Source organism: Thamnophis sirtalis, unplaced genomic scaffold, assembly GCF_051295495.1.
Source record: "Thamnophis sirtalis isolate CommonGarterSnake01/CBP01778 unplaced genomic scaffold, rThaSir2_p1.2 scaffold_2, whole genome shotgun sequence".
Lineage (NCBI taxonomy): Eukaryota > Metazoa > Chordata > Lepidosauria > Squamata > Natricidae > Thamnophis > Thamnophis sirtalis.
Window position 1 is genome coordinate 38,699,252 of NW_028261382.1, and position 12,720 is coordinate 38,711,971.

The 12,720-nt window shown below is 52.8% G+C and overlaps 2 protein-coding genes across 3 annotated transcripts; both read right to left on the reverse strand.

Moving 5' to 3' along the window:
• PRPF3 (pre-mRNA processing factor 3) lies at positions 1-11,359 on the reverse strand. 2 transcript variants are annotated; one of them, XM_087704956.1, is made up of 17 exons: positions 11,216-11,359; positions 10,802-10,972; positions 10,293-10,423; positions 6,323-6,469; positions 5,940-6,023; positions 5,319-5,539; positions 5,182-5,229; positions 4,514-4,820; positions 4,182-4,348; positions 4,015-4,097; positions 3,674-3,817; positions 3,477-3,576; positions 2,985-3,098; positions 2,777-2,895; positions 2,123-2,206; positions 671-732; positions 1-293 (listed from the first exon to the last, which is right to left on the reverse strand). In XM_087704956.1, the coding sequence occupies exons 2-17, from the start codon at positions 10,944-10,946 to the stop codon at positions 147-149; spliced, it is 2,103 nt and encodes a 700-aa protein (XP_087561082.1). In that variant the 5' UTR covers positions 10,947-10,972; positions 11,216-11,359; the 3' UTR covers positions 1-146. The 2 variants fall into 2 exon arrangements, with proteins under 2 accessions (XP_087561082.1, XP_087561083.1); XM_087704957.1 differs by lacking the exons at positions 10,293-10,423; positions 10,802-10,972; positions 11,216-11,359 and adding an exon at positions 7,949-8,042.
• A 255-nt stretch (positions 11,360-11,614) lies between these two features.
• Positions 11,615-12,700, reverse strand: MRPS21 (mitochondrial ribosomal protein S21). Its single transcript, XM_014055416.2, has 2 exons — positions 12,538-12,700; positions 11,615-11,862 (listed from the first exon to the last, which is right to left on the reverse strand). Exons 1-2 carry the CDS (start codon positions 12,618-12,620, stop codon positions 11,682-11,684), a joined length of 264 nt encoding a protein of 87 aa, XP_013910891.2. The 5' UTR covers positions 12,621-12,700; the 3' UTR covers positions 11,615-11,681.
• Positions 12,701-12,720: the final 20 nt, after the last annotated feature.

Consider the following 12,720-nt stretch of genomic DNA (forward strand, 5'->3'; position numbering starts at 1 on the left):
TTGTTTGGATCTGAAAAATATTTCCTTTAATTGTACGCATCTTACTGTGAGGAATTTGTGGGGTTCAGAGTCTCACGTCCCTGCTCGGTTCTTGCTCTTTAGGTCTCACGCACCAGAAATATGAGAAGGGGCTCCGGAAAAGGCCATCAGTCTGTGGGTTCTAGGACCGACTCGCTCAGAGCCAGGTCCCAGTAATGCTCAGTGCCGTGTTTCTTAAAATGCTCCCGTGCCATGTTTTCCGTAGGACACTGCTTGAATTTCATCTCGCCAAAGCTCCGCTCCTTTGCCGTGCCCTAAAAGGACAAAGAGAGGGCAGGAGAGGAGAGAGTCTGAGCAATGCGGACCCTCTAAGCAATCCATCGACTGGAGGCTCGCCTAAGGCACTAAATCCCATTTTCCTCTCCCGTGGCTTCCTGGTGAAGCCCTGAGAGATTGGCTGAGCACAACGTGCTAAAACCGTAAACCGTGGTTTACGAGTCGCAGCTCGGGAGATGCCAGGAACCAAAGAGAAGGCGGGTTCTGAAGGACCGATCCTACACAAAGCACCCTCGGTTGGGATCCTGCAGGTGATTCTCAGTCCTGCCACTAAAGGGGCATGATAAAAGGCAGGACTTTCTTGGTACGACCGAGAATCGCCGGATTCCTCGGTTGGGCCGTAAATATTACTCACCTCCCAAACCAGGGAACATTTGTTGGTTTTTTTCATAGATTCCTCATCAGATTCGTCGTCGTCTGCAAGAAAAAGAAACTGCTTAGGGTGTAAGAATGGGGAAATAACTGAAGATGGATTTGTCTATTCAGAAGTATATTCAAAATACATACTGCGTTTTACAAATTGCTTGGAGGTATATTTTAAAAGTGTAAGAAAGAGGGAAGTATTTGAACAAAATTGGGAAAAAGATGATATTCCTACGGATGAAAATGTGACTAGGAAAATATTAGAATGTGCAGAAATGAATAGGTTAACGCTTGAAATTAAAAAGGAACAATCTGATCATTATAATATATGGGAATTATTTAATCAATGGTTAGAGAATAAATATGAAAAGTGAAAAAAAGGAGAGGAGTGAAATAGGAAAAAATGTTTTAACAAAGAAGAGGATTGCTATAGTATTAGGTATGGTATATATTAAGTTAAGAATAGATAAAATAAATATGGCTGTTAATTTTAATTGTTATTGTATAAAATATTTCCACAAAATATATATACCCGGACTACATACTGTTTAATGAAAGATGATGAATTAAAATATTTTTTTTTAAAAAGTATATTCAAAATCAGTCAGATCGGAAGCATCCTTCGTTCAAACAGAAGGTGAGAATTCTACAGTTTCTTTAGAGAAGGCGGAGGGTGTACAGACCTTTGTGAGCTCAGTAGCTGGTGGGAAGAAGTGAACCTTTGGTGACAGTAAAAGACCCAAAGTTCCCAAAGTCATCAAAGTTTCCCTTCAGTTGCCCCAACTTCTGTTTAGTCTTTCGATTTTTGAACCAGCTCCGTGTAAAGGACAGCTGCCCCTTCCTGTTATTTCATTACTTTAAAACTGCCGTAAGTCAACTTTCTTCTTAGGAAAGCCAAGAGACTAATGGTGAAATAGATTTATATACGAATCTATTCAATACAACACCACAACAGCTGATAGAACAGCAATCGTCATTATAGGATTCTCTTTTTCTTTGAAACCTAAAAACAGCCACTCAAAAGTTCTATCTTCGGTGTGTTCCGGAGAACTTCGCTGCTTCTCCAGGACCTTTGGGAGGGAGCTGGGCGCAGGGGCTCAGAGTTTCACTTGAAACCCCCTTTCTGTCTTTTCCTCCGCTTCGGAAGACGATGCTGGCAGTGGGAGCATTCTGCCTCCGGTTTCCTTAGGGACGCTATTTCTGCAATCGGTTCTGCGGATGAACCCACGACCTTGCCTTTTCCTCCTCCTCCTCCTCCTCCTCCTCCTCCTCTACTGTCCCACTGGGGCCCTTGCCGGAGCTTGCAAGATGTGCTCTGAGCGCATCACCTTGCAGAGTTGTTTATTTTAAAGTTTCGGCATTTTGGCAGCCCTCGGTCAATCGCTTTTATTTCCTTAATCTCCATAAGCATTTCCAGGCTGGGCCCGGAGCAGAAGTGCCTCACCGTCTCCTTTTGTGTTTGACGTCTGCTCGTCCCATTTTATTCGATGTAACATGAGCCGCTTAAATTTCTTCTGTGCTTTGGGACCTTTGAAAGAAGGCAGAAAAGGAAAAATTGACAGGCAGCATCGCAACAAGTGGTGAAGCCCCACTTCATGAACACCACGACTGGGAGGAGGATTGGACTCCTGATCCTTAAGGAAGCACCCGTGTCGGGTGCTCCCCTCTTGGTCACAACCGTACACTGAGGCCGACAGACCAGAGAGACCAATTCCTTGTGCTGCTTTTCAAAACTTTATTTTGGAGCGATGCATGAAGCGTGTGTTTCCAAAGACTTGGCCTGAAACCAGTTTTCTTTGTTAACGCCAAGTTCCGCAAAGTGACGCTATTTTTTTTCCTGCCGACTGCCTGTCTGCAGATGGACAGAACCTTCCTTTCTATGTTCTGCATCCTTTCCCCCCCACCCACCAAAAAAAAAACCCCAAGACACATCATTGCCTTAATCCAGGTTAATTCCTAACCCTGAACCCCCACCCCTCCCTCTTCCCCCTTCTCCTCCTCCTTCCAGAACAGGGCAGGGTCCACACACTGCCTGGGCCTGCTGGAAGTTTCAGCTCCTAGAAATATGCAGATACGTTATACGGCCTGCTCGGCTTACCTCCTTCTACCACCACCACATTGACATCTTTGTGTAGAACCACAACTCCGGTTAAGTACAATTGGCTGGCGTTAGCTTCAATTTTGAATTTCTTTGCTGGGTTACCTAGATTCCGGACTCTGTGGGCAAAAGAAAGGAACGGATCAGGGAAGAGGCGGCTGCGGGAGAGCAGGGAATTGCCCTCACTTTGGGAAGGAAAGGCGCTCACCTGTAAACGGCTATGTGGACGCCCTGCGAAATGTCTTCCTTCAGCTTTTTCACCTTCTTTGCTTTCCTCTGTTCCACCGTCAGCTTTCGTGCAGCATTTGCCTCCTCGTGAGCTCTGCAAGCACAACAACGCAGTCTAAGCACTCTGCTGGGGTGCCACAGCGAACGGGCAGCTTCCAGAGGCTCCTCCCCGGGTTGCCCTCCCCCCGCCAGGACGTCTGCAGCAGGAACAGGGAGGGGCCTTTTCTGTATTTGCATCCCCACCCACCCACCCACCCATCTTTCAGTTCAGTTCCCACTTTAATTGCATTGCATATTTATAACCTCCCTTTCCAGCAACTGGGCTCAAAGTCTCAGATTGTTAACGGAAGATGGTCAAAGGGGTCGAATGTTTTGCCCCCTCATCCGCTTCCCAGTCAGATCCTCCCCCAGAATCCTCAGCCGCTGGGAGGGAGGGAGGGAGGGAGGGGGGGGAAGAGGACATCAGCCGTACTTCTGCCTCTTTGCCATCTGCGCCCGGACATGGGCTTCTACTTTGGTTGGGTCTTGGACAGCTTCTGTCCCCAAAACTCGCATCAGGTTGGAGATTCTGACTGCAGAGAGAGAGAAAAGGCAACCGGGGTCCTGGCTGGCGTCCCTCAAGAGGCTCCCCCTCCTCCCTCAGGCTCTGCTCCTAAGAGGCCGCGCTACCTTTCGGCTCCGGAGGGGGCATCAGGCCGAGCCGCACTTTCTCCTGCAGCTCCTTCTGGGCTTCCCGTCGGGTCTGGCGGCGAAGCTTCTTCTGCTCTTTTTTGGTCAGGTAAACCCCAAGGGTCACCGGCAGGTCACTGTCCACTGCAGAGTCAGACATGTTATTCCTTTCCCTCCCGAGACAGTCAAGGAATTGGAGAGGGGGGGGTGATCCTGCTGACCCTCTGGGGGAGCCCACCGCCCTCCCCCCCCCAAATGGATAGAGCTAGCAGGTGGGGAGGGGGCCGTTTCGAGGAGGGGTCCTGCCTCTGCCTCCCTCAGAGAGGGAATTGGGCGGTTACCTGGAGGGCTGAGCTGAGCCGGATGCTCCACCAAGTTCGTGATGCCAAAATAGTCCTCCCGCTTAAGCAGATCGGTGGCTTTTCTGGAAAGGAAAAGAGATCCATCCAACCGGTCCCCTTCCGGATCATCATCTTCACCTCCCCACAAGCGCCTCTCAGCCACTTACATGTCCATGCCGTTGGGGATGATGTAGGAGTCCCACCACTCCACCTCAGGAATGTCCCCCTCTTTCACCTCCTTTTTGGGGGTGATGAGGGCCAATTTGGTCGAGGTGTGAATTCCCGTCTTCTTGGCAGCTTGTGAGATCTCTGCCTGGAGTTTCTCTAACTGAGCCTGTGGACCAAAGAGACATTTTCAAGGTGTGCCAGAAACGCAATTCCCCAAGGGTGGGTGGGTGCTTCCCTGCCATCTCTCCCTGCCTGCCAGTTTATTCCTCGGGCAACTGAAGGAGGATCCCCTCCCTCCCTCCCTCCCTTAGCGGCCCCCGTAGTGCCCTACCTTCGTCCGCAGCCGTTGGGCTATTTTTTCAAACTTTCCCTTGTCATGAAACCTGAAAGTCCTCTTTGGCCGCTGAGCTGGGGCAGCCGAGACCCGGGCGTCAAAATAAGTGTTGGACTCCATGTCCTCCGAGGGCTTCTCCTTCAGCTGCTGCTTGAACTGCTCCCTCTTCACGGCCCGGATGTTGGCCTTTAGAGTCGGCATGCGGTGGGTCAGCTCCACCTCCTTACCGGTGGCATCCACCGTGCGGCCTTGCTCGTCTAGAATCAGCGGCGTTGGTTTGCTCTGGTCTTTCAGCTCCACCTTCCTGGGCCAAGACATCCCCCCAGCACAGCTTGGGTTACATGCAGTTCTCCTGGAGAGACCCGAGCTCGCTGCGCTTGGGCAGCTCAAGAGCCTCCGTACTCAGGAACAGGACCCAACTGTTCAGAAACGGCCTATCTATGCGGCTCCACGACCAGCCCAAATCTCACACCCTCTGAGGCAGCGGGGAAGCCCCTTCTACCCCCCCCCCCAGGCTCGCTCTAGTACACCCCCCAGGGGAAGTAGTGGCTGGGAGCCACAGGAAGTGCAGCCCCACCCACCCCCAGAAGGGCCTGACCAGGGCAGGCGGCCTGCGTGTTTCTCACAGCACGCTTGCTGAGGACGGAGGGCCCTCGCTCACTTACCGTGTATACGGGGATTGGACGTTGCTGCCCATGTGGCGTATTTCTGCCCTATGAGAAGAAATCGTTCAGTTGAGTCTTGTCAGCTCCCCCCAACAGGCCCCCATTTCAGACGCTCGGCAGCCTGTGCCGATACTCACGGGGGGGTGATGCCCATGGCGTGCAGGTTGGCCAGTCCCACCATGTTGGTGTTCCCGATCAGTCCTGGTTTCAGGGCCAGCTGAGCCTGGATCCGGGCTTGCAATTCTGCTGCTTTCCGGGCCTTCTCAATGGCGTCATTCATGAAAGTGGCTGCCTGCGAGGGCTGGATGGTGTTCCCAATCGGCAGGCGCTCAGGCGGGGTGGTTGACGGAGCTTTAGGCTGAGGCCAAGGAAAGTTTCATTTGGTTTACGGAACTGCTTATGCGTTAAGGTTAGAGGCAGAGAAAGAAAGAAAGAAAGAAAGAAAGAAAGAAAGAAAGAAAGAAAGAAAGAAAGAAAGAAAGAGAGAGAAAGAGAGGAAGGAAGGAAGGAAGGAAGGAAGGAAGGAAGGAAGGAAGGAAGAAAGAAAGAAAGAAAGAAAGAAAGAAAGAAAGAAAGAAAGAAAGAAAGAAAGAAAGAAAGAAAGAGAGAGAAAGAGAGAGAGAAAGAAAGAAAGAAAGAAAGAGAGAAAGAAAGAAAGAGAGAAAGAGAAAGAAAGAAAGAGAGAAAGAGAGAAAGAGAGAAAGGAAGGAAGGAAGGAAGGAAGGAAGGAAGGAAGGAAGGAAGGGAAGGAAAGATACCTGAGGAGCCGGGGAGCTGATGAAACTCAGCTGTTTCTTCCTCTCCTCAATCTGCCGTGTTGCTGCCTCCATCATTTGCTTGATCTGAAGGAAGGGAAAAGAAGCCACACAATTTCCTCTTCCGCACAAAGTTTCTTTTTCATTCCACAGTCACCCTTGGCTCTTCTGCACCAGACTCTGAATCCCACCCATCTACAGCAATTATGCCTGTTGGTTCTTTTTATTATTGCTGTTTCACGTTATTCCCTCCTCTTGCTCTTAGGAGGAGGAGGAGCCAGGAGATCAACGACCCTGTTACTCAAGCGCAGATCACGCCAAGGCAGCCCCCCCCCCCCCCCCGACAGACAGCCCGAGCGTCTTCCGGACAGGCAAGGGCAGCAAACCTGAAGCTTGGTCAGCATCCCTGGGCTTTCGGTGGGTGGGCCGGGGATGACCTCGGGCTCTTCCTCCACCTCCTCAAAGCGGGGGATCCGCCGTTTCTTGACTCCGGAGGACTCCTTAGAAATCTCTGAGTCATCCCCAAACACATCCTGGTAAGCGGAACAGAGCAAAGGATCTTTACTGGAATAGCCTCCAAGTCAAATTCCAAAAATATAAACCCAGGCAACATTTCCAAGAAAGTAGAAGTCGTCAGCCTGCTACTGGAAACACCGGACATCTCCTCGAGGGAAGCGGGGAGTTCCCTTCAGCTGAGGAGGGAAAGAGGTCCACACCCCCACACGCTCCAAAGAGAGGCGCACCTCCGAGCCACCGAGGGGATGATATTCGCATGTGCAGAAGAGCGCAGAAGAGGTTTTGGGCTGCTCTTTGCCACGTGAAGTTGCAGTGCAATGAAGGAAATTGAAGTAATGTGTCCAAGGAAACATTTTAAATTCTCTGAACCCAACCTGCGTCCCTTCCATGCGACTGGATGTGACTCTCCCCACATCCGCCATTCCTGCCCCGACACAGTGAGAAAGCAACCCCCTAAAATGGGGGGCTAAATGGGCAGTTTCACCGGGTCTTTCTGGCGTTATCCCAACCCTCTGTAGCCCAGTTAATGGTTGCATCGCACAGCAGGCCCGGCAGTTGGGGAAGGCTGCTCTGAAGATTAGAAAGCAAATGAAACGTGGTACTTAAACAGTATCTTAAAGTGAACTATTATATCCTTTTTATTTTACAGAAGTAAAACATTACGAGGAAAGCAGTTCCTCCCCAGTCAGAGATGCAGGAAAGAGGTTGCCCACCTGAGTCTGTCCTACCTCTCTCGATGAAAAGGAAACATAAACTATTCCATGATGGGTTTAAGCTTAGTCTAGAATGAAGAGCCTCAAATTTGCAAGACGTGTCAATCCTTTAGCACAAAAGATTAGTCCTCCTGCAAGGGGCAGGATGGGCCCAACACTCCATTCACAGCCTTTCAGCTTCAGAACCGATCATCCAAAATAGAAGAGTGCACAGATGTGTCTCTTTCGTGGAAAGGAGCCCCCTCCCCAAATGGACTCGCATCAGCAGCACAGACAACGGGAAGGGATTCTGGGATTGACGGGAGAACAAGAGGATTCCCGCATGTACAAGATCAGAAAGATACCCCTCCCAAGAAAGGTACATTGTGTTAAATGCAGAAATTCTTTTTAGAGAGCACCTTTCATCTTTAATCCTCAAAATAATTTTTATCCCATGATCCGTCAAAGTGCACTGGGACCCAGTATAAATATGCAGAAAAAGTGGTCTCCCAAAACGTACTACTGAGAAGCTGAAGCAGAATCGGGCTAATTCTTGCAGAGGGATTTTATCTGCAGTAGAAACACTGTGGGGAAGAGGTAAGCTTTATGCCAATCAGCGTATCTCTTGCAGGCAAAACAAAAGGACGAAAGGGCAGAAATCTTCCCTGGTGAAGCTAAAGGATGCCGCCTCCTTCTCCACCACGTGGAAAGAGACCAGAGGGAGAGGCCAGAGAGAGGAATGCCCAGTCATGCCATACGGCTGCTACTTCCTCCCAAAGAGAATCAAAACGTAGGCATACAAACCATCTGCAAGCGACAGCTGAACCTCCTTCTTCGCTATTTTGGGTCATACTTTACAGGGACGGTTCCTTGTCCAAAATCAGGGCACATCGTGACACACCTACAAGTTCAAGAGAAAAGGGCTTGCCCATAGTATGAAGAGTGTAGACCCCCGCAGTTTAGTCCCTGAATGCCCCCCGCAGCGTGATAGGTCCCTGCAAGAGAAGCCCAGTTCAAAGGAACGGAAGAAAGGCAACTGCTCTCACTCTGGGGGCTCCTGGGAAAAGATGCAGATTCCTCCTTTCAGAAGAGAACAGCAACCTGGAGGGCGTGACAAAAACTAGTCTTGCAACCGAAGTTTATGTACGGGGGAAGTCTCCGATGCCTTTGCTTTAGATGCCAGTGATTTAAAGAAACGGGTCTGGTTTTCCAGGTCAATGGAGATGAGTACAAAATAGCCCCCTCTTCTGTTGTTTAACAAGAGTTCCAATGAAGAGCTTTTTCTTTTCTTTCTCAATTGCTGAACTTGGGAGGGGTGGGGGGAGGCAAGAGCGAATCTCTTGGCAAGAAAATGAAACAGGAGAGAATTTCTTAAAAACCAGTGGGGCAGTTTCTGGAGGAAGAGATGCCGACCAAGAATGAATCATGGGGTTCATTCAGTAAGTAAGTTGGCCCTGCCCACCCGAATTCCCCAATTCTATTGGCCCTTGGATCCCACTTGCAGATCTTTGGAGCAACAACTCAAAACGAAGCAACTGGCTGGCTGGGTTCCCCAGGAGTAGGGAGACTTTTTGAGCCGTTTGCTACCCTCTGATTAGAAAGACTTTGCATTTGGAATGAATGATGGGCAGGAAAAGGAATTCCCCACTCTATACCTAGGGTCCTATTTAATTTCCAGGTACTCAGAAACGCAATTATAAAGAAAAAAGGAGCAGCTCGGCACAGGAGAAAGTGTGGAAGGAAGAGAGTCTAAAGCACCACTGCTGCTTGTGAAAGGCAAATGACTGACCAGCACCGGACAATGGCTCCAACTATCAGAAAACTAGGCCATTTTTTGATTTCAAAGCCCAGTCTTTGGGGATTGGAAGATAATACATCCTGTAAATTACTACAGCTTCTACATGACCTCAAGAAAAAGCAGAGGAGGAGAAAAGACGACATCCAGAGGTGCTAAAGGATATTAACCCATCTATGCAAAACCAGTTAATATAACAACTAGGAAGAAGTTCCACAATGTGGAACTAGGGAAGGAAAAAACAGAGAAAGACTGGATATAAATCTCAGGCTACTGGCTGCTTCCAAGAAAGATCCTCTTGCAGCTAATTCCCTGTGCCACCCCAATCCAAAAGTTCAAGACAGACTGTAGAAGGGGCTTCTCCAATCTACGAGGCAAGACCCCCGAATTAGCCATGACAAGATGTGTGACAGTAAATGTATTAGAAGCCGTAAGCAAAGGATTTCACAATTTTCTGGAAGAGCACCGATTCCTTCTGGGACCGTCTACCGTGCAGTTTTGGTTGCAGAGGTAGAGCCAAAGAGGTTCTCCTGCTATGCTAAGGGAAAGACCTGGCTGGTCACCACAGGAGAATATCAACCAAGGGCACCTTCAGTCTGATCCGAATAACCGTGTTCCTTACAGAGCAAAGCACAAATGCCCAGCTTCCGCTTCATCTGGGCCTGTAATTCAATTCAAAGCAACCATAAAACCACAGTACCCAAAATTATGTTGAAGGGGCAGAATATGACTCTATCCAATGCAGATGTTTTGAGGAACTATCCACCCCATGCTTGACCATTGGCTATGCCAGCTGCGGGTGATGGGAGCTCCCCCCCCCCCAAATACTGCCTTACCGATCTACCTATATAATTCCCTGGGACATCCTTTACAAATAATGCCTTCCCCAGCAGATCTCTTTCCAATCCCTGTGATCATGTGCAATGATTTGGGGCCAATAAAATCAGCAGTCAGCCCAGAAGAGCTTATGCATTTGCCAGCTTTCTGTACATCTCTCCCATGCACCAAGACAATGCCATTTTCCTGTGGGGTTTATGTGCTTTAATCCACGGCCTACATTATTGGCGTTCTCAAGCTAAGGTCAGTTTTCAGTCCAAATTAATTTCATATAACAGCAGCAACAACAAGGATACTTCATAGCTGCTCTCATCACCACCACTATACGAGGTCTGGTGGTTTCTGGTTGCAGAATTAAGGGACAGAGCGGTCATGGCTCAAGAAGACCAAGAAAACAGACCCAAAGGGTACATTTTTCCCCTCTAGAAGAATAAAATATAATGAAGTTCCTGACAACTCCCCCCCCCCTCCAAAATAAATAAGAAGATAGCAAAAACAAGCATGAGTTCAGCTCACCTTTAATTCTCTCTTCCGATTTCGGTCACTGTTGGACTTGGAGTGTCGAGAGCTTCGCCCTTCCTCAACGGCTTCAAAAAGCTTATCAACAAACCGCAAGGTGGAATCGTCCAGGAAGGGCTTGAGATGATCTGGGAAAGGGAGGGAGGGGGGGAGAGAGTAGTGCAGCAAGGCAGCCCAAAAGACACCACCTCAACCCCTCTGAAACCAGCGACTCCTTCCCCGAGTTCATCCCAGCTGCCTGGAGGGAAGGAGGAGGCCAGGCAGCTATTTCGCCACCATCGCCCCTTCTTTCCCTCGGACAAGAAGGGCAGCCCGACCACCTGATCCTGTGTCCAGGGCAGCTCAGCGGGTGGCCCCAGGGACGGGAAGCGGGTCCAGCCCTCCCCACCACCCGGCTTCATCCCGGGTCAGCCAGGCCGAGGCAGAGTTTGAGGGGGGGCCGGCCGCCTCCCCTCCCTCCCCGATCTCTGGGGCTTCCCTGGCAGCCCCCCCCCCAGAAGACCTACCAGCCGCCTTCTTCTTGTCCATCCCTTTCCCGACGCAGTTCAGGGCGGCGGTGACCACGGTGGGCTCGGAGAAGCCCAGGACCCGCTTCACCGTCTTCTCCACCCACGGCTTCAGCTCGTCCAGCTCCCGCTTCGAGAGCGCCATCTTGGGAAGGAAGGCTCCGCCGGGCGCTGCGGGGGAAAGAGGGTCGCGGCTGCAAAGGCCCGAGGGGGAAAGGAGGAGGCGTCCCACCCACCCCGAGGCCCCACTCGTCCCGCAGGGCCCCGGCTCCGATGGCCGCACGGGCGCTCGCCCAGGCCGGGATTGGCGGCGCCGCTCCCCGCCCTCGCAGGGGCCGCCGCTTCTGAACGGCCAACGCCCCGCGCTCTCCTCCCCTCCTGCCCAGGGAAGCGGGGCCCGAGGCGGCTCCTCACCGGCGGGCTCCCTCCGCGCCTGGGAAGGAGAAGGCCGCGGGTCTCGCGGCCGACGGAGGCGGAACGTCGGCTCTGGCGGCGCGCGGAGCGGAAGCGGAAACTGGCCTGACCAGCGACTTCGCCCTGTGGCCCGGGGGCGGGACTTCCTGGAGGCCACCACCTGAGTCGCAAGCGTGCTGACGCCCCGCGGACAGCAGGGGGCACGCTTGGCTGCAGCTTCAGCGCCGCTCTCTCCCTTCCGCAGCCGCCTCGGTTACTGTTCCTCCCCAGGAACCCGGACGCCCCGCAGAGGCCTCCCCGCCCCCCCCCCAGGCCCGGACCTCCCCCCTCCCTCCCTCCCTCCCCCCCCGGTGCGCGCTCGGGATGCGGCGCCGAAGGGCGCGGAGAGGAGGCGGTGGGGGCTTCACAACACGGACTTTATTGAGAGCCTTTGGGAGAAAGAAGGGAGCGAGCGAGGAGGGTCCGCTCAGCAGCCGAGCCAAGGGTCCGCGCGGTTTTTCCTCATGAGGAAGTTGATCTTTCTGCCCATCTCCGAGTTATAGATCCTCCGGCAGGCTTCGTAGGCCTCCCGCCGCCTCTTCTGGCAGGGCTTCTCGAAGTAGCGCTTGCGCTTCACGTGGTCGATGATCCCGTCCACCGTCAGGACTCTGTGGAGGAGGAGGAGGAGGACGGGAAGGAATTGAATTGTGAGCCGCCCTGAGTCCCCTTCGGGGAAAAGGGCGGCATATAAATGAAATAAATCCAATCCAAGGAGGGACCGTCTCTAGGGAAAGGGAAGATCCCAGCGCCCATTTGGATCGGGATGGGTTTTCCTTCCGCCTGACCGGCAGGGCTTTCCTCGCAGTCGCCGGGGTCCCCTCGAGGACGACAGGGCGGCGGGGGCTGAGACCAGAGGGAGATCCCAGCCTTGTCCGCGGAGAACCTGCTGCTGCCATTCAGACGGGACCCGTGTCGGCTTCCACGCCGCACTCGCCGCTTCCAAGGCGGCTGGGCGGCAGATACGCAGCCTTCGCCTTGACACGGGCGCTGAGCAGCCGCTGGCCGTCCTGAAGGGAGCCGAGCCTTCGCCCAGCCGCAGCCCCAAACCCGGGGCTTCCGCGCCCGCCCTGCTGACCCCTCGGGCCGAAAGGAAGCCGACGCGTGTCAAGAAGCGCCCGTCCTTGAAGAGCCCGCAGGCGCTTCCAGGAGGCGCTGGGGCGCGCCCTGCTGTGCCTGCCTGGCGGGGCTCCCTCCGGGCCGCCGAGTGGCCCGAGCGCTGCCCCGCGGGCTCCTGCGAGGGGCGCCCAAAGCCTCGGTCGAAGGGGACGCAGAGGCGCTCCTACCTGGTGAGGACGCGGTAGGCCAGCTCCACGTCTTTGCCCGGGACCATCACCGTCCGGGCGAGGAACTTGGCGTGGTGCGCCATCTACACCCGGCGGAGCTCCGGAGGGGCCGGGAAGCGCCTCTCGACCGGGGATTTGGGCGGAAGCGCCCGCCCCGCCGCCGGAAGCAGAAGCGTCCGTCGG